Genomic DNA, 26,101 nt, shown 5'->3' on the forward strand with positions numbered 1-26,101 from the left:
GGACTGTGGTTCTGTGCTCCTGAACGCAGGTGCAGGTGGCTAGTATTTTCCCCAACTGTTGAAAACCTGTTCAAAAGCAGGGCGGCTGTCTAGCTTCAGACTGAACAGGAAACCTTCCTTATGCCTAATTTCGGTGTCTTGTCTGGATGTTTCCCACACAAAACAACGCCCCAAACTAGTTTCTACTTTTAGCTCAACCGCAGCAAATTTCCTTAAATAGCACTACGAGCTTGGCCCCGCCCACATGCCCCTACCCAGTTGGTCCGAATGGGGTTAGTTCAATCCTTTGAATTTTTCCGAGTTGATTGGCGGAGCAAACCGGAAATCTTTTTACTTTTTTGATTGGTCGTGCACAGCCTAGGGGCGGGGCATGTGGGCGTGTCTCGCCAGGACCCGGTGAGCTGTCATTGGAAGATTAAGCCGGCATTTCCAGAGCTTCGTGCCGTCGCCTAGGTCGCGAGGGGCGGGTGTCCTCCCTCCCCGGCTCCTATTGTCCTTTGCATTGGCAAGATTTGTTGTCATTCACGGAACCTCGCGCTCACTGGTACAAAAGCTCCAAGAGGCGACGGGTGATTGGTTGGTTACTGTTCCCGCCCCAAGCCTGTCGCCATTTCGCAGAGAGGATCAGAAATCCTTTAAAGGCCGCGGTATTGGTACCCGTGGTCAGTTTGGGGACCGGTGAGTCGCGGAGTGGGGAGAGCGGGTTGCGGCACTCAAGGCCTGGCTGGATTTCCGCACCGTCAGAGGTCGGGAAGCTAGAGAGCAGCGGGTGGCTTGCAGAAAAGGATCTTGTCCCTTCTCCGCCCTCGTGTAGGCCAGGGGCTGCGGGGATCGAGAGAGGCTTGGCTCGTCCGTCGCTGGGCCCTCTGCTCTCCCCGGGGCCCGGAGGTCGAGAGGAAGCGGCCTGGCGGCTGGGCAGAAAGGACACTCGGACGCCTTCCCCGGGGACCCAGCGCGCGTGCCTGTCCGCTGCGCACGCCCACTTGGCCACCCGCTCTGGTTCGTGTCCTGGAGATCTCCACGCAGTTCTCCCTGATGGACAGCTGGTGCTTGTGGTAGGGGAGGTGAGCGTGCCAAAGAGGCGCCAGGGTCGCCGGCGTCTTCCAGAGGGTCTCTAGCAGCGCAGCGGGCTCTGGCCGCCTCTGGCAGATGAGTAGGAAAAAGAGGGAAAGAGAAGCAGGAGGGAAAACCTTGGAGGTGTGCTGTAGTTGGGAGGAGGAATCAAGTATTTGCTTCATAGGACATCTAAGTGGCAAGTACCTTCCCTCCCCCAGAATGTTCCTCACTGTTTTTTTCTAATCTGTGAGATTTATCTTTTTTCGGAAACGAAGATAAGGAATCTTTAGTTTTGTCGCCCAACAAGATTTTGAGTGCCATAGTGCATTGGACTTCTATATACTTTATGTATGGCCCTTCTATGAATGATTAAAACATTCATCATTATTCTTTGGTTGTAGCAGTTCCCCTGTACCTAATTTATGTACAGGATAAATGCTCTGCTCTTTTTCCCAGGTCGTAGAATAAAATGGTATGTGCTTAGACATCATCCATGAAGTTAAGCTACTGTAGGACACAGTTGAATTTCAGAGGTGGGTCTCTGGAACTTGGTGACCTCCCCTCTGAGGTCCCTAGGGTCCCAATGAATAGGAGATGGGCTGTCCTTATTCTGTCTTAACCCTGCTCTGCCCAGGAATAAAGTTTTCCTATGGTTAGCAGTTTAAAGGGAAACGAGGATTTTTTACTTCTCTTTGAAGGATCTTTGTAGACTTCCAGGAGCAAGGTTAGAGTTGTAGACAGTACAACTGGGAAGGGGCACAAGGAGATCTGGGTCGCTGGTAATCATCTTTTTTTGATTTGGTTCATGACATTTCACTGAACTGTACGTTATCATTTATGTTTATATGTGCGTGAATTGTTTCCAAAAAAGCTAAAAATAATTAAGAGTAAGGTGATGGTCGACACTGGATGCTATGGTGTCTCCTCTACTCTTTGCCTAGTTAATTTCTCTGTTAGCAGTGCAGTTTCCCAGTGCTGTATTTCCTCACCTCTGAAGTTTTTTAGGTTCTTTTCTGGGTCTTGATACTGTCTGCTAGCCAAAGGCAGCTACTGAATTTCTAAAAGGTGCTGATATTTAACCGGCCTGAAAGACTTTGCTTCACATCGGGTAAAATAAACTGGTTCTCTGCGTCCCGAGTTCTCCTTTCAGAAGTGTTAGTTGTGTCTGTTGTGACATTGCTTTCATACTTAAGATGACTAAAGCCTGCCACCATTGAGACTGTGCTTCACGTATCCCACTTGGATGCTGCAGTGGAAAAGAGAATTTTTTGGCAAGGCATCAAAAGGCTTAGTTGAGTTTCCCTGTGAAAACAAGATACTCTACTCCTTACTGGCCAAACTATACTTAAAATTGTTCAGTATTTACTAGGAGCCACCTCTAATGGAGACTTGTATTTCATGTATATATCTTGTATTTATGTTTCTATATCTCTGCAAAGAACAATTACTTGATTTGCCTTTCTTTTCCTTCAGGTCACAGAATTCAGTTACAATGGGGAACGTTTTTGAAAAACTGTTTAAAAGTCTATTTGGGAAAAAAGAGATGCGGATTCTTATGGTGGGTTTGGATGCCGCTGGAAAAACCACCATCTTGTATAAATTGAAGCTGGGAGAGATTGTGACTACCATCCCTACGATAGGTATGTTAACGACCTATGACAAGACCAGTTTACACTTTAGTATGTTATACTTTTACATACTTCTTGCATTATTGAATTTTTGGGGGGAAAATCTTGTCTGCCCCAAGAGCGGTTTTGAGGCCAAAACCAGGTAATATACAATTTCCTAATTGCTCCCTGGCATCTCTGGCACATTGCTAGGTTTACAGGGGAGTCATACGAACACATTTAGGTGGAACAAGTTTAACCCTATCTGCTTGGCCAAAAAAAAAAAAAAAGATAATGATTATTAAAATCCATCTTTCTTCCAGCTGGCTTTTCTAAGTGGAAGCATCTCTCCATACCAAGTATGTTCCTAGTGTTTAAAGATGTAGTATGATTTTTTTTGAGCTGGTGGTCAAGTGAAGAATCTGATTTGTTCAAATGCTGGAGGACTATCTGGCGGTGTAGTTATTCCTGCGAATCAGCACTGTGTTTTGTCAGCTATTTAAGACTTTTGCAAAGGCAGGGGGTTTTTTTGTTGTTTTTTTACAAATTTATTTATTTTATTTTATTTTTTTTTGGCTGCATTGGGTCTTCGTTGCTGTGTGAGGGCTTTCTCTAGTTATAGTGAGCGGGGGCTACTCTTCATTGTGGTGCACAGCCTTATCATTGCGGTGGCTTCTTTTGTTGCAGAGCACGGGCTCTAGGCGCTCAGGCTTCAGCAGTTGTGGCTTGCGGGCTCTAGAGCGCAGGCTCAGTAGTTGTGGCTCGCGGGCTCCAGAGTGCAGGCTCAGTAGTTGTGGCGCACGGGCTTAGTTGCTCTGCAGCATGTGGGATCTTCCCGGACCAGGGCTCAAACCCATGTCCCCTGAATTGGCAAGCGGACTCTTAACCGCTGCACCACCAGAGAAGCCCCTCAAAGGCAGTTTTGACAGCACTTAGTCTGTGCCTCATCAGCTGCCTCCAGATCCAAACTCCTGAGCGAGAATAGCCTCCCCAGGATGGCATGTGAATGTCAGTAGTGTTCCGAATGTTGGATTAGGCACAGGAGCCAACGATCAACTTCCAACTTGGGCAGTTAGCTGCAGAGATTGCAGCACTTAAAGGAACAGGAAACCAGATGGAGAAAGTGTTCATACCCATAATTTTAAAAATGTTATTAGTCCAAAATGAAATAGCATAATTACTTGGTTTTCTCCAATTATAAAAATAATTCATGCTTCCATAATGTCATACATACAAAAAAAATCTAAACGAGTGTTAAAAAACACTGTGACTTTGGTGAATATCTTTGTGAAGTCATATGCATGCTGTCTTCCAACTTACTCTGCGTTAAACAATGTGTTTGGATCTCTTTCTATGTCATTTCCTCTCTGTGGAATGCTTTCCTGCCTTCTTTTTTACCCCCCCTCCCCGCCTTTACGTAGCTAATGCCAGCTCATTCTCTCCCTCTCAGTTTAAGCATCATTTCTCAGGGTCGCCTTTCCTGATCCCTTGGACGGGTTTTCCCCTGTTTTAAGTTTCCATAGCAACCTGAACTTCTTAGTAACTCTGAGCACATTTGTCATTGCTTGCTCACTGTCTCTCTTCCAAAAGTGTGAATAAGAGCAAGAATCATGTCTGCGTTGTTCACCACTGTCCCCAGGCGCCTAGCAAAATGCATGACACATAATAGATGTCCAGGAAATATTTGGTGAATGAATTGGATACTGATTTTGTGGTAGATTGTTAAACTAATGGTGCCCAATGAATCATGCCACTCAGTAGCCATACCCCTGTGCAGTCCCCTTCCACAGTGGTGCTGAGCTTGGTTGGCCGTGTGACTTGCTTTGGCCAAGGGCACATCAGCAAATGTGATTCACACAAAGATTTGATAAGTGCTGTGTCTTGGGGTTTGTTCTTTCGGAACACTACCACCACCACGTGAGGAAGCTCAGTGCTCCTTGGGAATAAAAAGACCACCTGGAGAGAGAGACGTCCAGCCTAGCCCCCAAAGGACTCAATAGTTGAATGCATCTACAAGAGGAAGCCCAGGCAACCCACAGAATTGGGTAGGGGGGAAAATCATTGTTCTAAGCCACTATGTTTGGGGGCTTAATAATCAGTACAGATCCACATGAAATTTTAGTAACTAGATAGTATTCCATTATGTGGCTATATGTTTAACAAATTTCCAGTGATGGATGTTTAGGTTATGTGCAACAGTTCTATGTAAATGATTTTGAACTAAGCATCATTTAAAGATCAATCAGATGTGGCTGAGCTCACTAAAGAGACTGAGAAGGTACAGCCATGGAAACAGAAGAAGAAAAATGGGAAGCCAGGGAAGAGTTTCAAGGAGGGAGTGAGCGGTAGTGTCAGATATAAAATCAAATCACATAAAAACTGGAAAGCATTTGTCAGATTTATTGACATGGTGACCTTGCTGACCTTGGCAAAACCAGCGAGACATGGTAAAGTAGAACTAAGGTGTATTGGGTGAGAGCTGACAAAGTTGGCACAGTGAAGGTAGCTAAACGTCTTAGAGAAGTTTGACTTTAAAAGGGAAAATAGAGGGTGGTAGCGCGTGAAGGTGTGGAGTCATCTTTTTTGAAAGATGCAAAAGACTTAAACAGGTTGGAGATTTTGAAGGTTCCGGACAGCGTGGGTGAATTGGATCCAGCACATGGGGGGATGGGATTGGCATTAGCTAGTTGCCCCCTTCCATTGCTCCAAGAGGGAGGGAGAAAAGGGTGGGTGAAGATGTAGTTGGGTTTCTACAGTGTGTGGTGGGAAGTGGAAGCAGTCCCATTGATGGCTCCTGTTTGCTCTGAAGTATGCAGGAAGAGCTGCTGGGAGGGGAGGGGAGGGGAGGTGTGAGGAGGGAGGCCGGAGGGAGTGGAGAAGGTTGGAGACACCTGTCACAATGCATGGGGGAGAAAGCTGACTAACACATTCTGTTTTGTAAGCTATGGATCTTTGACCGGCAAGCTGCGTTGTAAATGAAAAGTACTGTCCGAATGTTAGCTGAAATTATTTCGAATTGTTGAACCAGGAGAAGTCTTCATTAAACACTTTCTCCACCTTCCCAATTTAGGTTTCAACGTGGAGACGGTAGAATATAAAAACATCAGCTTCACAGTCTGGGATGTTGGTGGCCAGGACAAAATCAGACCTTTGTGGCGACATTATTTCCAGAACACACAAGGTAGAGATTATCCAGTTCTAGCCTTGCAACCATTTCTGTTAAACGCACCTAAAGGTCGATGCTTGAAGCAAAACCTTGCGGCGCGCTGCTTTATTTGGACTGTCAGTCATTCCTTCTTTTCTGCTGACCCACTTACACTTACTGGGGAGGTTTCTTTTTGAGAAGTGGTCCCTGCCTTCCTTGAAAAAGTACTTGGGCGTTAATGCCTTATATAGGAATCTCCTCTTAATCCAGAACAGTTAGAAAATGGTTGTTCTAATGAATTTCATCTTTTGGTTAATTGAAGGTTGTATGTGCCTTTGATGAAGTACCAATTTTTGAAGAACTTGAATTCAGTACACTCTTTTAAACCTGTGGAGAATATTTGAAAATCATCCCTATGGAGAGAAAGAAGTGAACAGGGATGGCTGGAATCCCAAATCCCAGCATCCTCTGTGGCCACAGTGCCTCCCTACTGCGCTGTTATTCTACAAGTGCTGGAATAAGCATGAATATCCCAGATCATTACCTTATTTCCTTATCACTGGTTTCTTAAAATTTGGGGTTTTAACGTGTCCCAGTCCCCTATCAATCTATTTGAGTTTTTTTCATTGATTGTATTTTGGATAAATGATATACCTTACAGAGTATCACCTGTCAAGATATCTGTAAGCTGTTCATATGGTTTTTACACCCTGATTCCCACGTAGAATCATAACCACCTGGCATCTACATACTTATTTTAGAATTTATTTGGACTCTTTTAATTTTGAAGATTCTACTACCTATGGTGTTTTCATTGCATGTGTTTCATAGTAAAGACCCATATTTATTGATATTTTCGGATCAAATACCCGAGTCGACTGTCCCTTTATATTTTGTATCATTATTTTAGGTATTACCTTTAACACTTAACTCTATTTGTACTTATTTCCTTAGCCTATAGATTTAGAATGTCTTTCCTCAAAATAGAGCGTTTATCTTTTCTTTTTTCAGTTTTGTTAGTGGAAAATTTAAAGCAAAAAAGGAAGAGGATACTTAACAAATCCCCACGTACTCATCACCCAGCTTCAACAGTTATCAGCATTTTGCCCAGAGTGTGTTACAGCAAATGCCAGACATGATGCCTTTTATTCATACATCCTTCAGTGTTTATTTCAAACTGATAAAGACATTTTTAAAACATAATCTCCATGCATTATCACACTTCCAAAATTAACATTCTTTCTTTAGTATCTGGTACCCAGTCCTTATTCAGATTTTTCCAGTTGTATCAAATACGTCCTTTTCACATTTGATTTGTTTGCGAAGGAATCAAAGTTTACACGTTGCCTTTCATTGTTATGTCTCTTTAGTTGTCTGCTACTCTCCAACAGTTTATCCCTCCATTTTTTTCTGTCATTCCATCTGAGTCTATTAAGCTGAAATCCTTCTAAACAAAGAATCCCTTCATCAGGTATTTGCTTTCTCTGAAATATAGTTTATATGAGAAAGGCAGGAAAAATGTTTAATTCTTTCCCTTTATTGATTTTTAGAGAAACAACTCGATACCCTAGCAACCTTCCATGATGACTCTTAGATTTTTATGTCTTTGTGTTTCAATCCGTTGCAGACAATATGCTTTTTGATACTCAGAGTGTCCATTTAACCTGGATTGGCACTTGCCATATTGGTCAAACTATTGTAATTCCTCACCAGTGATAAAAGTAGAAAATGTGGGTTTGAACCACAGCTCTGCTATGAAACCTTGGGAAAGTTAGGTAATCTTTCCTGTCTCGATTTCCTCATCTATAAAATGGAGGTGAATACCTACTGTGCCGGATCATTTGGCTTGAATGAGATTAATTTTATAAAATGCTTAGTTCTGTGGTTGGAAGGTAGTGGGCACTCAGGAACCTGTATTAGTCTGGGTTCTCCAGAAAAACAGAATCAGTATGATGGATGGCTATCCATACATGTTTGCACATATGTTTTTGTGTATATATATGTGTGCTTGTATGTGATTTCTTATAAGGAATTGGCTTACATGGTTGTGGAGGCCGAGGAGTCCCGGGATCTGTAGTTGGCAGAGGCTGGAGACCCGGGAGAGCTGATGATTAAGTTCCATTCCAAAGGCAGAAGATGCATATCCCAGCTCCAAGACGACTGAATTCTTTCGTCCTCTCTTTTGTTCTAATCAGGCCTTCATTGGATTGGACTAGAGCACACTGAGGAGTGCAATCTGCTGTACTCAGTGTCCTGATTCAAATGTTCATCTCATCCAGAAACACCCTGCCACACACACCCAGAATACTGTTTGACCAAATGTCTGGGCACCCTGTGGCCCAGTCAAGTTGACACATAAAATTAACTGTCACAGAGTCCAAATTACTAGAGGTTTTTTTGTCCTCATTCTCAGGCAGGGTTCCCTTTACCCACCTTATTAAGAGTTGTCACACTCAGTCACCAAGTAGAAATGCCTGTTTGTTTTCAATCTTCTATTTATAACAAGCCTAATTTTTTTTTTTTTTTGCTGTCCCTGAAAATTGCATAATACTAAAGTGCTGCCCACATTTTTCTGTGGATGTATAGTTCCCTGGGCTTGTGGTCATAATTAACGTGGATGAGAAGGATTACTACATTTCTCTTCTCCATGACCCTTCCCTACGCCAAAGGGAAGGTGATTTTTATTACAGAAAAATTCATACTTTTTCCTTTCGTTTTTATTTTATTTATTAATTGGCCTACAATATTATGTTAGGTTCAGGTTACTACATAGTGATTCAATATTTTTGTGCATTACAAAATGATCACCATGACCCTCTAGGTCCGTCCTATTGCTGCAAATGGCAAGATTCTTTTTTATTTAGTGGCTGAGTAATATTTCTTCCTTTTACTCTTCACATATTAGAAAATCCTGTTGGCTTCTCTCCAAACTATATTCAGAATTGACCACATCTCCACCACTGCCCCTCCAGTCCCCTGGACCCCAGCAGAGCTGCCTAAATGAGCTCCTTTTCACTCCATTGACCCTTTAAGGTCTTCCTCACAAAGGAGTCAGAGTGATCCAGTTAGAATGTGAGTTATATTACATCAAAGGAGTCCTATAACAAGCCTAATTTTATTGAGTTTCAGTAACTCCTGCTGTGATGGTGGAGAACTAACTGGCTGTATTCTAGGACCTTGTGGTGGGTGGTTTAGACGCTTCATGAAATTAGCAAATGGTGACTTTTGAAGAATGGATTTGCTGTCTGGTGGGTCCAAACACTTCAGCCATTAGTAATCTTGCATGTTGCCCCTATTTTTCCTGCCAACTTCCCAACAGTCAGGCTGTCCTTTTTATTTTTTAATTTATTTTTATTTTTATTTTTGCAGTACGCGGGCCTCTCACTGTTGTGGCCTCTCCCATTGCGGAGCACAGGCTCCGGATGCGCAGGCTCAGCGGCCATGGCTTATGGGCCCAGCCGCTCCGCGGCATGTGGGATCTTCCCGGACCGGGGCATGAACCCGTGTCCCCTGCATAGGCAGGCAGGCAGGCAGGCGGACTCTGAACCACTGTGCCACTAGGGAAGCCCCAGGCTGTCCTTTTTAATTTAAATTTTCTTCTCCCCACTTCTAAAAACAAATTACAGCATACTATTCATTTGTAAATTTACCTTTTCTAGGTTTTCTTAGTTCAGAAGTGTAGTCAGTCTGATGGCTAGGTTCTTTTGTTTCTCACATAAGGATCTAAATAAAAACAGTATAAAATGGGACCTAATATTTATAAACCTTTCTTTCTATTAGAAATGGCAAAGGGATGATATGTCAGCTTCCACCCTGTCAGTTTTGCATTGGAGACTAAGGATCTCCTCAAATTTCAGGATAACCTCGTTTGCTTAGTTATGATCAGAGTCCAGAACTTACTGGCAGCCTGTCAAATCTTTGGGGGGGAGTTTTGAATGTTTTCCATTTTTTTGGTCTGATGTGATGTAACAGACATGACTTTGAGTCTCGTGTAAGCCCCAGACATTCAGAAGCTGTGGGCACTCCCGTCTGCCAGAGTGGGCTGCTCCAGACAGCTGGTCAGGCAGCTGTTGGGTGGGCCTGGGAAGCACAGAGGGAAAGGGCCGAGGGCCAGCACAGATTTTCCCTCCTAGACATGGTGGTGCGATCTCAGTGTCAGAAGGAACCCAGAGGTCCTCTCATTCCACTGCCCTTCCCGTCAGCAGAATCCCTTCTGCAGTGTCCCCACAAGTTGCCACTTAAGCTGGGCACAAGCATCTTCAGTGACAGGCACGCTCCTGAGGCAGCCCATTGCACCTGCATTTCTCTTGACTCCGTATCGCCTTGACCTCCTGTAATTTTACCCACTGATCTTCCATCTCCTTACAAGTCGAACCTCTCTTTATGTCACAGCTTCTAGATATTTGAAGACAGCTGTCAGTCCCCTCAATGAATCTTTTCTCCAGGCAAAATATTTCCAGTTATATAAATTTGTTTTTCATATGTCATGGTATCTAATTCCTTTGCCATCCTAGTCATTCTTTGTCCCTCCAGTTCACTTGTGTCTTAGAGTGTGGGGTCCAGCACCAACCACGTAACATTCCCAGGATGTTCTGACGGACGCACTGTAGCATCGGCTTTTTGTTGCCCGTATTTTAGAAACTGAGCTGCTGTCACTACTGTTGATACAGCCTAGGGTCAAGTTAGTTCTTTTGGCAGCCACTTCCCATTTTTGTCTCACAGAAGGCTTATTGTCAGCTAACCATCCAGTTGTTATTACGATTAATGTCACGTGGACTACTGCTAAGAGAGTCTTTTGCATCCTGTGTCTGGAGTGTGTGCTGGATCCCTCCTGGGCACCTCCTCTGAGATCCTATTGGCCCCGCCTCTACCTCCAGCCAATGTGGCAGTGACCAGATCTGAGCAGGTTTCAGCCACCTTTCCTGAGATACAGTGTGGTGGTCCCTTTCTCTGACCTGTCTTTTGCTTCCTGGGATTCCTCTGCTGCTGTATAGTGTGGGATGCTGGGAAGACTTCTGATACCACTACCTGGGGTTGGGCCATACGTCACAGGTTAAGGGCACAAGACTCCCTCACTTCAGACACCAGCTGGAAATTCGGGACTCCCCAGACCACCCTCACTTCTTTCCAGCTGTCTGCAAATTTGGCAGTTCCAAATATCCCCTCAGGTTCAATATTGATTAAAACAACTCACAGGACTCAGGGGAGCGCTATACTTACAATTACAGTTCTGTTATGGCAAAAGGATACAAATGAACCAGCCAAAGGAAGAGCTGCATAGGGCGAGATCTGAGAGGTACCACCCACAAAGCTTGCATCGTCCTCTTCCCATGGGGTCAGAATGCATTACCCTTCTGGCACATCGCTGTGTGACATATGCAGAGCATTGCCAACCAGGGAAGCTTATCTGAACTTGGATGTCCATAGATTTTTATTGGGTCTTCATCATGTAGGCATGATGTAGAAATGAAGTGATTAAAAATAAGCCTAACCTTTTCTCTCTCTATTCTTATTATTGTTAATCTGGTGAAGGGCTATGATGCCTCTGAAAAAGGCTAGTTGGGTGTACAGGAGGCTTCCCAACTCTAAAGATTATATATCCTTCTGTATTGATTGCTTTCGGTGAAACCACATGTGTAAGCAGGGAGACGCTGTAAGGATATAAACAGCTGCCTTCCCAGGTTCAGATTACTAACACACTTGTGCTTTCTTTCTAGGTCTGATTTTTGTGGTCGACAGTAATGACAGAGAGCGCGTCAATGAAGCCCGAGAAGAACTAACCAGAATGTTAGCCGAAGATGAGCTCAGAGATGCAGTTTTATTGGTGTTTGTGAATAAACAGGTATGTCGCTAGCTTTCCGAATCCTGGGACTGAAAGGTACTGCCAGCTGCTCACTTAAAAACAGAGATATCTAATTAGCTGCCTGCCTTCCTCTCTCCTGTCCTTAGCCTTTCTCTCCACCTCTTTGTTAACATGTCTTAGATTCATTCACTCGCTCAACAAATATCGACTGAGCATTTACTAAGATCTAGGCATTGTTTTAGGTATTGGTGATATAGATATAGCAGTAAACCAGACAGACAAAAACCTGTGTTCATGGAGTTTATGTTCTAGTGGGAGGAGAGTCAGTCAATAAACCACAGGTAATATGTCTGGGGGGAGTGTCGTGGAGGAGGGGGCAGATGCGGGGAAGGACTAGAATGCCTCTGTGATAAGGGGACATCTGATAAGATGACACCTGAAGGCCGGCAGGAAGGCAGCCAGTGCAGCTGGGACGGGATTGGGGATGGGGGGAAGCAAAGGAGGAGATGAGATTGGATCATCTGGGGCTATCCTTGGGGCAACTCGGCTTCTGTGTAAATATAACCAAAAGCAGTGAAAGAGGAGTAGGAGGAGGTTGTAGAAACATCCAGCCTCAGGCAGCTGAACTAAGCGTGGAAAAGAAGGCAGAATCCCGTGGAATGTACCAGCCTGAGATAAACCAGGGGCATGTTTTGATGTGTGTCCCCGCACTTTCTCCTCCATGCGTACATTCGTTATGTAATCGAGATCTTACTGTTTGGACAGTGTTGCATCCTGTTTTGTCCCTTTATTGAAGGCATTTTCTCTTGTCATCTAGCCCTTTGTAAACATGGTTTTAAATGGTGGGTGGATCATCATTCACTCGGCCATTAGATTCGATGTCAGTTTGAAGTTCACTAGTGAACACAACGGACTTTCATAAAAGAAAATGACATTTGTTCTTTTTAATTATAAAAGCAGAACATGCTCATGGTATAAATATGCAGACAGTTCACAATATCAAGTGAAACATTCTAGCCCCACTCTTCAGGGTAAAACATTGTTAAATGTCTTATATTCCTTTGCAGAGATAAAACTTTCTGTGCCTGTATGAGCAGTTATATGATTGTATTCATATTTAAATTCTGGAGATCATATTCTGCATTCTGGTTTTTTTTTATATAACTTTTTTTTCCCCCAAATGTATTTATTTATTTATTTATTTATGGCTGTGTTGGGTCTTCGTTTCTGTGCATGGGCTTTCTCTAGTTGTGGCAAGCGGGGCTCACTCTTCATCGTGGTGCGCAGGCCTCTCACTATCGCGGCCTCTGTTGTTGCAGAGCACAGGCACCAGATGCTCAGGCTCAGTAATTGTGGCTCACGGGCACAGTTGCTCCGCGGCATGTGGGATCTTCCCAGACCAGGGCTCGAACCCTTGTCCCCTGCATTGGCAGGCAGGTTCTCAACCACTGCGCCACCAGGGAAGCCCTCTGCATTCTGTTTTGTAACCTGCTTCTTCACTTAGCATATCTTTGATGTCCTTCCAAATCATTGCGTCTAGATCTACCTTGTTCTTTAATGCTAATTTATTCAAATTTGGTTTGAGCTTACTACGTGCTAGGTGTAGTTCTAGGCACTTGGAACACATCAGAGAACAAGATAGAGATTCCTGCCCTGGTAAAGTTTGCATTCTAGTTACGAGAGGCAGATAATAAACACACTAAGTAAGTCAATTTTATAATATAGTAACTTGTGGTGAGGGCTGTAGGTAGAGCAGAACAGTTAGGAGGGGTCACGGGGCTCAGGTCACAAAGGCCTTGCAGAGCATCCTGAGGACTCGGGCTGTTACCCCGAGAGAGACGGAGATGTCACAGGGTTTTGATAGAAGAATGACTTTCACTGACTTTCACTGACTGCTGGGTTGTGTTTAGACTTTCTGGGAGCAAGAGCAGAAGCTTGGAGACCAATTTGGAAGTAATTTCAGTAAAACCCAAGTGAGAAGTGATGGTGGTGGGATCCAGGTATAGCTGTGCAGGTGGTGAGAAGTGGCCAGATTCTGGATATATTTTGAGGGTAGAGCTGGTAGGATTTCCTCATGTGGAGTTTGTGAGAGGAGAGAGAGAGAGAGAGAAAAAAAATCAAGGATGATTTCAAGGTTTGGAGCCTGAGCCACTGGAAGGCTAGAGATAAGACTGTGGCTTAAGGGCAGATGTTGGGGGAAGAGCATAATGTTCCATTATGAGGATATAACATTTGTCAACTGACTTTTGAATATTCTCTCTCAAGGATCTTCCCAATGCTATGAACGCAGCAGAGATAACGGACAAGCTTGGTTTACATTCCCTCCGCCAGAGAAACTGGTACATTCAGGCTACTTGTGCTACCAGTGGAGATGGGCTTTACGAAGGCCTGGACTGGCTCTCCAACCAGCTCAAAACCCAGAAGTGACGGGCAGCGCTGCGTTCCCTGTGCGTCGTGGCAAAGTCAGCTGGCCTCTGCTGTGTGCGTGTGTGCGTGTGAGGAGCTGAGCGTGGGCGCGTGGCCGGGCGTGGGAGCAGCTTCCCACATGGTGCCTTATACGCCCTCTAAGGAAACCAGTCCTACATGGTACAAACAGCCAGCGTTACATTTTATATGCCACCTTCCATTTCCATAGCTTTGGTGACCAGTTTTGCAGTCGACGGAGGAGTCCCGAGGGCTCCCTGGTGCCCGATAGCCAGAGTGGTCTTCGTGGTGGGAAGAAGGGGGAGGGTGGGCCGTGGACTGACTTCCTTTGTGTGGTTCTAGTCCAGGTGTGGGCTCTCTGCATACCTGGGGGTCCTGTCAGACTTGGCATCCTTTCGTAAAAAGGAAGGAACTGTCATTCTTTCCCATCACTGCCAGAGCTAGCAGCTCACTTCTCAGTGCTTTAAGGCAAATGATCCTCAAAGACAAAAAGGCCCTTGCTTACCGCAGATGTTAAGTTGTTAAGATGTTAAGATGTTAAGATCTGAGCTTAAGTTATTTTCCAGCCCAGACACCCTGGTTTAATGTACTTCATTGGGAGGAATCAGTGATCTTTTTTCATTAGAAAAAACCCCCGTAACACTAGACCCCGTAACAGTAGAAATCATCTAGCCCTGCCCTTCCTTGCCTCGTATTTGCCAAATGGAGACCCTTTGGGGGTGGGAACCCAGTGCACGGCCAAGGCTTTTGCTCGCAGGGCCGCTTTAAGGAGGGGAGGCGCCGTTGTGTTTGTGTCCCTACATGGCTGTGTCCTGAGGCTGCTGCCGCCACGCCTCTGCGCTGAGTGTTCTCGCTCCCGGGCTGGAATCGTCACCGTGTACAGTATCTTAGCCCAACTTGCAGTTTAGGTTAGCTGTGTTCCCAGAACCACACACCTGTGAGTTCTGAGAGTTTGTGAGAGAATCAAGAGGTTCATTCGGGGAACGAGACTCCCAGCAGCCGAGTTGGTTGGTGCTAAATTTCGCTATGAAGAATGTCTCGTCCAGACCACTCTCCGTGGCACTGACTCCTTCTTCTGGTTGGCAGCAATGTCTTCCGTGGAAACGTGCTTTATGTTATCCTCAAAATTGTAACAATGGCCTGGAAATGAGCTGGATTCACTCAGTAGTCTAGAGCTCTTTTGCTCAGACACCTGTTGGCCACATTTGTACCTAAGCTGTTCCACGACTACCTTTTAAAATTCCTTTTTCAAAAAAAATCTTCATTTCAGATTACAGAGGAAGAGAATGTAAGATGAATTTTAACAAAAGTAAACCTTGTTTACTGAAAGCAATGAAGTTGCTCTTACTAGGAAGAAATTTCGTGCCATGATAAATGTGGAGTTTTTTGCCTTAAAACATTGACTTTAAAGAATGTTCCTTGCAATACTGGCAATGAGGTCCAGATTTGATTTTTAACCATGGAGTTAAGTCCTGAGAAAGATTTAGATTGTACGCCTCAAATTGGCAGGGACCGTGTCTTAGACGTTTGTGTTTATGCTTAGTACCGTGTATGTGGTACGGTGCTGTGCCTCATTAAACACTTGTTGATTGGTTGGACAGTAAAGAACTTGCTCTGGAGGAGGAGAGGACAGCCATGTGCTGGATGTCTCGAGCTACTACTTTAAAATCCCTTTCCCTCTCCATCTTAGCAGACTTGCTATTGAAAACTCCCAGGGCACTTGGTACGAAAGGCAGAGCCCGCAGAGGTGCTGTCCCAGCCCTTCTGCTTTCAGCAGTGCTCCCCATTCTTACCTTACATGACAATTTCAACTACTGTCTTTCTCTTTCTGTGAATTTGGAGCTGGTTATTTGGGGTTTATGGGGGGGGAGCACTTCAGTGTACTGGGTTTGAGCAAAGACTTGGGTCCCTGAAAGCCATGTTCACATCCCAGCTGTGTCCTCACTAGCTGCTTGGCCTCAGGCCTGTTACTCTTTGACTTCATATCTCTGAGCCTCAGTTTGCTTAACTGTTAAATGAGGATAATACCTACCTCATAGGGTTGTGAGACCTTTGTATGCCTTGCCTGGTGTTTCCCTGGGGATATCTTGATGTCTAAGGTGTGAAAAGCAGTGCTGGCCACAAACTGATCAGTATTATTTACAGGAACAGTTAAGTGGGGTGGGATGGGGGGCTATGTTTAATCTTTCCCACTCTATTCACCTAATCCTGCTGAATCCTCTGTCCTTTTCTAACCATGGGAAGTGCTAATAAGACCATTTGGGATGCTTGTTTAAAAAACCATATTGCTGTGTCCCACACTCACTGTTTTTCTTTTTTTTTAAAGTGTGATTTTTAGCATGTTCAGAGAGTTGTGCGACCACCCTACTAATTGTTCATCACCCCCAAAAGAAACCCTGGATCCATGAGCATCCAATGCCTATTCCTCCCTTCCCCACGGCCCCCGGCCACCACTAATTTACTTCCTGTTTCTGTGGATTCACCCATTCTGGGCAGGTGAGGGGTCTGGGGAGCTGGTGGGTGCTTTGGGAAGTGCTGAGGTGCTGTTGGCCTGAACACAGCTTCAGTCCTGAGGCATCAGCCTGATGACAGATGAGGCAGAGCCCCAGGGAAAAGACTGCCCCAGAGTTAGGTGACTGGAATTTATTACCTTGAGAGAGAAAGAGGTGCTTCTAATAATTATGCAGGGACGTGGGGCATAAAAGGGGATGTATGGTTGTCCTATCAGAATGACGAGAGCTCTGAATCTGGAATCAAAGGCCAAGGCTGAAATTCGAGCTCTGCTCGTTCACTAGCTGGGTTCAACTGGACTCAACCTCTGACTCCCAGTTTCCTTGCCTGGAAAGGAAGTTCCCAGGCTTACCTGGGGTGCAGCTCTGTGTGAATACTAAGAATATGGGGGTAATGGTGGGGGGTCCATGAGTCAATTCTGTATATTGTGGGTCATGTACTTTGATCTATTTAAAATGCCTTAACAGGGCTGAGAATATTTGCATGTGAGTTTCTGAAGACAGGTAGCTTTATACTCCTGTGGAGGTAGATTTCAAGTGAAAGGAAGCATGACATCTTGAAGTGACCTGAGTCCCTTGTCCACGGGTATCTGGAGGTTGTCAAGCAGTACACAGAAAATCTGACAATATGCTCTGAGGACCCTTTTTTCTTTTGAAATTTTTGATATTCTTTTCACCCTTTCTGGCAGCAACCTTACTGAGATACATTTCCATAAAGTTCCCCCATTACACTTCGCTGGTTTTATTCGATAGTATCCTCCCAGATTTGTACAACCATCACTGCAGTCAATTTTAGAACATTTTCATCACCTTGAAATGGAACCCTGTAGCCTGTAGCAGTCACTCCCCATTTCTTTCATACCTCTCGGCCGTAGGCCTTTACTAACCACTGGTCTGCGTTCTATCTAGATTTGGTGGGGACCCTTTTTTTTTTTTTTCTTTAAGCGGTACGCAGGCCTCTCACTGCTGTGGCCTCTCCCGTTGCGGAGCACAGGCTCCGGACGCGCAGGCTCAGCGGCATGTTAGATATTCCCGGACCGGGGCATGAACCCGTGTCCCCTGCATCGGCAGGCGAACTCTCAACCACTGTGCCACCAGGGAAGGCCGGTGGGGACACTTTTTAAACTTTGCTTTTTACCACCAGGTGAACTTGGAGGAGTATCACAGTTAAGAACTTTTCTCCTATTTTGATTTTCATTCTTTTACTCTAATGCACGGCATGGGAAGGCTTCTAGGAGGATGCTGTGACCAACACGCAAGCGTTGGAGGGACCCCTGAACTAGGTGACTTCCAAGGTTGTGTCCAAATCCTTAGACCAGCTACTAATTTGGTCAGTAAATAGCTTGCTGCAGCTCACTGCCACTAGGTGGTGCTGCTGCGCCACCCCACTGACACGCAGCCCTTGCCGGGGTGGGTCGCCGGGTTCCCAAGTGTGGGAGAATCCATCCTCTTGCTTGGACAGCAAGAGTGACCCAGAAAACTACAGCCAGGGATATGCCTGGAAGAGAAAGACAAAGTAGGCACTCAGAGCACCCAGGAATTGACTGCCAATAATTATAAAGGTGGCCCCGACAATTGTAATCGTGAAGCAGTGATCTCTGCTATTTACTGAGCATACTGGGTACTCTTCTAGGCACGTTGCACATATCATGTCTAATCATCACACCCAGCAAGGCACTTGTATTATATCTGCTTTGCAAAGGGGAAAACCAAGGTTCAAGGATACAAAGTGATTTGCTGGTGGCCACGTGATCATGATTCAAATGCAGGTCTGGGGCACCAGGGCCCATGTCCTTCCAGTACATACTACTGCCGTGGGCTCTGGCCTCCAGAGGTTGCCAGAGGTGGAGGGAAGGCAGCAAAAGTGCCCAGTGGAGACGTCTGGGGAGGGACACAGCAGCACGCGCAGAACTGTGTCAGCTGACACGCCAGGGGAATGAGCGGTGGATGAAGGGGAAGAGCCAGGGCACAGACATGCGCTGAGGCCAGTGGAGACCCAGACCTACCCTGGATGCTGATAATGTTCTTGGGAAGCAAAAGTGATAATCACAGTGTTCTAAAACTGGATTGTGGCGGTGGTTGTGTAACTATAAATTTACTAAGAACCATCCAATTGTTTGCTTACCGTGGGTGAATTGTATGATACATGAATATTCAGTAAAGCTGTACGAAGTTTATAATCAGGAAACCAATAGCGATGAGGGTGCCAACTCGGCAGGTCTCAGCAGTGCTGTAGGCACTTTGAGAAGAGAGGGAGAGTAGCATCTCAGAGTAGAAAGCCTGACCAATGGCTGTCCAGCATCTGCTTGAACGCTTTCAGTGTCAGGGAGCTTAGTACCTCATAAAGCAGCCCATTCTAGCTTGAGATGACTCTCTCTAATCCTTAGAAAGTTGAAATCTATCTCTTAGCCTGTTGTGCAGAATAAACCTCTTTGCGTTGCCATATACCATCTCTTTCAGCGCTTGAGGACAGTCGTTGCATTCCCCCCAAGTCATTTTTATCCTGTATAGAAGTCCCCGAGGTTTTTCATAGGACAAGATTTCCAGCCTCTCCTGTTCTCCTAGTGGCTCTCCCTGCCATACTTGCTTTGATCTGTCAGCATCCTTCCTAAAATGCGGGGCCAGTGGTGGGCCCGATATTCTGCAGATGCCAGCCCAGTACTATGGTTAACAGATTGGATCCTAGAGTTAAGGCTCTCTGGATTCAAATCCTCACTCCACTACAGGCCAGCTGTATGACCATGGTTAAAAGTACAAACTTCTCTGAGCCTCAGTGTCTCCGTCTGAATTATTGTCAGGGTGGTGCTGACTCTCATTTTCTGAGGGGTTCTGCTGTCCAACCCCTTTAGGTGGGCTTGGCCTGGCTTGGTGATGGCTAGAGTAAAGGACAGCAATCCAAAATAGCAAGCTGTCACAACTGCTAATCAGCCCAGTGGATACACACAAACCAATAGGGGAAGGGGATCTGCCATCTCTGCCTACAGGGGTTTCCTCCCAAGGAGCTTTGGTCCCTGGTAGAGGGGGTGTGGCGATGGGGAAGGAGTGGCAACCAACATCAGCTGATGGGCCCGACTCAGACGCTCAAGGAGTTGCTTCCTTACATATTTGTAACTCCCTTCTTTTTCTTTCCTCAACATTTTTATTTGAAAATTTTCAAACATACAGTTGAAAGCAGGATTTAGAAAATCTTCACCTAGATGCAACAATTGTTCACTTTGTTCCATTGGTTCTTTAGATCTCTGTTTATATACACTTCTTTTGCTGATTCATTTGAAAATAACATGCAAACACCATGACTCTTTACCCCTAAAAATTTCAGCCCAGATCTCCTAAACGTGAAGATATTCTGAACCTAAACACAAGAGAATTATCACACCTGAGAAAAGCTGTACTCATTTCGTAATATCTCATTTCCAGTTCATATTTAAATTTCCTCAATTGTCTACCAGTTGTCATTTATAGCAGGTTTTTTTTTTTCCAAACCAGAATCCAATCAGGTTTTATCCATTACATTTGTTTATTTTTTTAAAAATTTTTATTTATTTATTTATTTTTGGCTGCGCTGGGTCTTCATTGCTGCGCGCAGGCTTTCTCTAGTTGTCGCGAGCGGGGGCTATTCTTCGTTGCGGTGCGCGGGCTTCTCATTGTGGTGGCTTCTCTTGTTTCACAGACTCTAGGCACATGGGCTTCAGTAGTTGTGACGCACGGGCTTACTTGCTCGGTGGCATGTGGGATATTCCCAGACCAGGGCTCGAACCCGTGTTGCCTGCATTGGCAGGCAGATTCTTAACCACTGAGCCACCAGGGAAGTCCCTGTTTATGTTTCTTTAATCTTTTTTAAGCTGTAGCAGTCTGTCCACCTATTTCTTTTTTCTTGGCTTTTTTTTTTTTTTTTTTGGCTATGCCGTGCGACCTGCGGGATCTTAGTTCCCCAACTAGGGATCGAACCTATGCCCCCTGCAGTAGAAGCATGGAGTCCTAACCACTGGACCGCCAGGGAAGTCCCCATGGCATTGTTTTCAAGAGAGTGTCTTCTTAATCTCACCCTTTATCCACTGCACAAACCCCTCTCCCAAACAACCCCCAGGGTGGGGCTCACTGGACAATGTGTTGCTCCACAATTTAGTTATTGTTATTCCAGCCCTTTGCAATGCATTCACTTGAGTAAGAGGACACCACACTGAGACCCCTAGGCTGGGTCTACATAATTCAGCCTTAGTCAGGTCAATGGCTCCATTTGGTTGAAATCTAACTTGATTCACTGCTCACCTCCCCCTGAGGGTCCCAGGAATGTAAACACCCTAATTCTCCCACCACCACTGTTTGTCTCTTATGATGTTGCCCTCAATTCACGGACTCCACACATTATATTTCTGCTCAGTCTTACATACAAACAGACTTTTCCCTCTGCCAGGATGATTGACATCCTTTTTGATCAAAACGATGCAAGAAGTATCAAGAAATCACTCATGTAGGCACAGCACAGTACTGGCATACAGTAAGCACTCAATAAATATGAGCTGTTGTTGCTGGAGCAGTGTGCGCTGGGACCGTTCTTCCTCGAAACTCCTGTGTAGCCGAAGGTTGCCATTGTGCTTTGGCAGATACTTCATGCTAATGTAACACATTAGCTTCTGATCATTTCCAATCTCTTTGTCAGATCTCTTCCATGAACTGCCATGAAGCCACATCCCTCTTCTACATTTGTTCAGCTGCTTTCAGGAACCTCATTAATGACACTTGTCTCTTTTCATTTCTTCTAGGCCCTGGCCCATCATCCCAATCTGTTGGCTTCATTTTTTTTTTTTTTTTTGAATTTTTGAATATTATTTTATTTATTTTTTTATACAGCAGGTTCTTATTAGTTATCCATTTTATACATATTAGTATATATATGTCAATCCCAATCTCCCAATTCATCACACCACCACCACCCTGCCACTTTCCCCCCTTGGTGTCCATACGTTTGTTCTCTACATCTGTGTCTCTATTTCTGCCCTGCAAACTGGTTCATCTGTACCATTTTTCTCAGTTCCACATATATGCGTTAATATACGATATTTGTTTTTCTCTTTCTGACTTACTTCACTCTGTATGACAGTCTCTAGATCCATCCACATCTCTACACTTGACCCAATTTCGTTCCTTTTTATGGCTGAGTAATATTCCATTGTATATATGTACCACTTCTTCTTTATCCATTCATCTGTCGATGGGCATTTAGGTTGCTTCCATGACCTGTATATTGTAAATAGTGCTGCAATGAATACTGGGGTGCATGTGTCTTTTTGAATTATGGTTTTCTCTGGGTATATGCCCAGTAGTGGGATTGCTGGGTCATATGGTAATTCTATTTTTAGTTTTTTAAGGAACCTCCATACTGTTCTCCATAGTGGCTGTATCAATTTACATTCCCACCAGCAGTGCAAGAGGATTCCCTTTTCTCCACACCCTCTCCAGCATTTGTTGTTTGTACATTTTCTGATGATGCCCATTCTAACTGGTGTGAGGTGATACCTCATTGTAGTTTTGATTTGCCTTTCTCTAATAATTAGCAATGTTGAGCAGCTTTTCATGTGCTTCTTGGCCATCTGTATGTCTTCTTTGGAGAAATGTCTATTTAGGTCTTCTGCCCATTTTTTGATTGGGTTGTTTGTTTTTTTAATGTTGAGCTGCATGAGCTGTTTATATATTTTGGAGATTAATTCTTTGTCCATCGATTTGTTTGCAAATATTTTCTCCCATTCTGAGCATTGTCTTTTCGTCTTGTTTGTAGTTTTCTTTGCTGTGCAAAAGCTTTTAAGTTTCATTAGGTCCCATTTGTTTATTTTTATTTCCATTCTTCTAGGAGGTGGATCAAAAAAGATCTTGCTGTGATTTATGTCAAAGAGTGTTCTTCCTATATTTTCCTCTAAGAGTTTTACAGTGTCCGGTCTTACATTTAGGTGTCTAATCCATTTTGAGTTTATTTTTGTGTATGGTGTTAGGGAGTGTTCTAATTTCATTCTTTTACATGTAGCTGTCCAGTTTTCCCAGCACCACTTATTGAAGAGACTGTCTTTTCTCCATTGTATATCCTTGCCTCCTTTGTCATAGATTAGCTGACCATAGGTGTGTGGGTTTATCTCTGGACTTCCTATCTTGTTCCATTGATCTGTTTCTGTTTTTGTGCCAGTACCCTATTATCTTGATTACTGTAGCTTTGTAGTGTAGTCCGAAGTCAGGGAGTCTGATTCCTCCAGCTCTGTGTTTTTCCCTCAAGACTGTTTTGGCTGTTCGGGGTCTTCTGTGTCTCCATACAAATTTTAAGATTTTTTGTTCTAGTTCTGTAAAAGATGCCACTGATAATTTGATAGGGATTGCATTGAATCTGTAGATTGCTTTGGGTAGTATAGTCATTTTCACAATATTGATTCTTCCAATCCAAGAACATGGTGTATCTCTCCATCTGTTGGTATCAACTTTAATTTCTTTCATCAGTGTCTTACAGTTTTCTGCATACAGGTCTTTTGTCTCCCTAGGTAGGTTTATTCCTAGGTATTTTATTCTTTTTGTCGCAATGGTAAATGGGAGGGTTTCCTTAATTTCTCTTTCTGACCTTTTGTTGTTAGTGTATAGGAATGCAAGAGATTTCTGTGCATTAATTTTGTGTCCTGCAACTTTACCAAATTCATTGATTAGCTCTAGTAGTTTTCTGGTGGCATCTTTAGGATGCTCTATGTATAGTATCATGTCAAGTGCACACAGTGACAGTTTTACTTCTTCTTTTCCAATTTGTATTCCTTTTATTTCTTTTTCTTCTCTGATTGCCGTAGCTAGGACTTCCAAAACTATGTTGAATAATAGTGACGAGAATGGACATCCTTGTCTTGTTCCTGATCTTAGAGGAAAAGCTTTCAGTTTTTCACCATTGAGAATGATGTTTGCTGTGGGTTTGTCATATATGGCCTTTATTATGTTGAGGTAGGTTCCCTCTATGCCCACTTTCTGGAGAGTTTTTATCATAAATGGGTGTTGAATTTTGTCAAAAGCTTTTTCTGCATCTATTGAGATGATCATACGTTTTTTCTTCCATTTGTTAATATGGTGTATCACATTGATTGGTTTGTGTATATTGAAGAATCCTTGTTTCTCTGGGATAAATCCCACTTCATCATGGCGTATGATGCTTTTAATATGTTGTTGGATTCTGTTTGCTAGTATTTTGTTGAGGATTTTTGCATCTATATTCATCAGTGATACTGGTCTGTAATTTTCTTTTTTTGTAGTATATTTGTCTGGTTTTGGTATCAGGGTGATGGTGGCCTCACAGAATGAGTTTGGTAGTTTTCTTTCCTCTGCAACTTTTTGGAAGAGTTTGAGTAGGATGGGTGTTAGCTCTCCTCTAAGTGTTTGATAGAATTCATCTGTGAAGCCATCTGGTCCTGGACTTTTGTTTGTTGGAAGATTTTTATTTTATTTTATTTTATTTTTAAAATTTATTTATTTATTTAGGCTGCGTTGGGTCTTTGTTGCTCTACATGGGCTTTCTCTAGTTGTGGTCAGCGGGGGCTACTCTTCACTGGGGTGTGCGGGCTTCTTATCGCTGTGGCTCCTCTTGTTGCGGAGCGCGGGCTCCAGGCGCATGGACTTCAGTAGTTGTGGCACGTGGGCTCAGTAGTTGTGGCACGTGGGCTCAGTAGTTGTGGTGCACGGGCTTAGGTGCTCCACGGCACGTGGGATCTTCCCGGACCAGGGATAGAACCCCTGTCCCCTTCATTAGCAGGCAGATTCTTAACCACTGTGCCACCAGGGAAGTCCTGGAAGATTTTTAATCACAGTTTCAATTTTATTACTTGTGATTGGTCTGTTCATATTTTCTATTTCTTCCTGATTCAGTTTTGGAAGTTTATACTTTTCTAAGAATTTGTCCATTTCTTCCAGGTTGTCCATTTTATTGGCATAGAGTCTCTTTGTATGGTCTCTTAGGGTGCTTTGTATTTTTGCGGTGTCTGTTGTAACTTCTCCTTTTTCATTTCTAATTTTATTGATTTGAGTCCTCTCCCTCTTTTTCTTGATGAGTCTGGCTAATGGTTTATCAATTTTGTTAATCTTCTCAAAGAACCGGTTTTAGTTTTATTGATCTTTGCTATTGTTTTCTTTGTTTCTATTTCATTTATTTCTGCTCTGATCTTTATGATTTCTTTCATTCTGCTAACTTTGGGTTTTGTTCTTCTTTCTCTAGTTCCTTTAGGTGTAAGGTTAGATTGTTTATTTGAGATTTTTCTTGTTTCTTGAGGTAGGCTTGTATTGCTATAAACTTCCCTCTTAGAACTGCTTTTGGTGCATACCACAGGTTTTGGATTGTCGTATTTTCATTGTAATTTGTCTCTAGGTATTTTTTGATTTCCTCTTTGATTTCTTCAGTGATCTCTTGGTTGTTTAGTAACGTATTGTTTAGCCTCCATGTGTTTGTGTTTTTTTAATTTCCCTGTAATTGATTTCTAATCTCATAGTGTTGTGGTTAGAAAGGATGCTTGATATGATTTCAATTTTCTTAAATTTACTGAGACTTGATTTGTAACCCAAGATGTGATCTACCCTGGAGAATGTCCCATGTGTACTTGAGAAGAAAGAGTAATCTGCTGTTTTTGGAAGGCATGTCCTATAAATATCAATTAAATCTATCTGGTCTATTATGTCATTTAAAGCTTGTGTTTCATTGTTAATTTTATGTCTGGATGATCTGTCCATTGGTGTAAGTGAGGTGTTAAAGTCCCCCACTGTTATTGTGTTACTGTCGATTTCCTCTTTTATAGCTGTTAGCAGTTGCTTTATGTATTGAGGTTCTCCTATGTTGGGTGCATATATATTTATAGTCGTTATATCTTCTTCTTGGATTGATCCCTTGATCATTATGTAGTGTCCTTCCTTGTCTCTTGTAACATTCTGTATTTTAAAGTCTATTTTATCTGTTATGAGTATTGCTACTCCTGCTTTCTTTTGATTTCCATTTGCATGGAATATCTTTTTCCATCCCCTCACTTTCAGTCTGTATGTGTCCCTGGGTCTAAAGTGGGTCTCTTGTAGACAGCATATATATGGGTCTTGTTTTTGTATCCATCCAGCGAGCCTGTGTCTTTTGGTTGGAGCATTTAGTCCATTCACGTTGAAGGTAATTATCAATATGTATGTTCCTATTAACATTTTTTAAATTGTTACGGGTTTGTTTTTGTAGGTCCTTTTCTTCTCTTGTGTTTCCCACTTAGAGAAGTTCCTTTAGCATTTGTTGTAGAGCTGGTTTGGTGGTGCTGAATTCTCTTAGCGTTTGCTGTCTGTAAAGCTTTTGATTTCTCCATCGAATCTGAATGAGATCCTTGCCAGGTGGAGTAATCTTGGTTGTAGGTTCTTCCCTTTCATCACTTTAAATATATCATGCCACTCCCTTCTGGCTTGTAGAGTTTCTGCTAAGAAATCTGCTGTTAACCTTATGGGGATTCTCTTGTATGTTATTTGTTGTTTTTCCCTTGTTGCTTTCAATAATTTTTCTTTGTCTTTAATTTTTGTCAATTTGATT

At 43.6% G+C, this 26,101-nt stretch overlaps 1 protein-coding gene across 14 annotated transcripts in view; it reads left to right on the forward strand.

Moving 5' to 3' along the window:
• The first annotated feature begins 546 nt into the window (after positions 1-546).
• The window catches only part of LOC137211697 (ADP-ribosylation factor 2), a 103,714-nt gene continuing 78,159 nt past the window's right edge, over positions 547-26,101 (forward strand). For 5 of the 14 annotated variants that reach the window (XR_010937179.1, XR_010937181.1, XR_010937180.1 and 2 more), the window contains exons 1-4: positions 641-1,064; positions 2,530-2,696; positions 5,734-5,844; positions 11,526-11,650. Coding sequence is in view for 10 of the 14 variants with exons in the window: in XM_067714253.1 (XP_067570354.1) it covers positions 2,549-2,696; positions 5,734-5,844; positions 11,526-11,650 (384 nt within the window). In the remaining 4 variants the exon portion in view is untranslated. Of the gene's footprint in view, positions 1,065-1,512; positions 1,590-2,529; positions 2,697-5,733; positions 5,845-11,525; positions 11,651-13,876; positions 15,672-26,101 lie in introns of those variants that run through there. The other 9 variants (XM_067714255.1, XM_067714254.1, XM_067714252.1 and 6 more) reach the window with 8 other exon arrangements.

Source organism: Pseudorca crassidens, chromosome 19 (genome assembly GCF_039906515.1).
Source record: "Pseudorca crassidens isolate mPseCra1 chromosome 19, mPseCra1.hap1, whole genome shotgun sequence".
NCBI classification, from domain to species: domain Eukaryota; kingdom Metazoa; phylum Chordata; class Mammalia; order Artiodactyla; family Delphinidae; genus Pseudorca; species Pseudorca crassidens.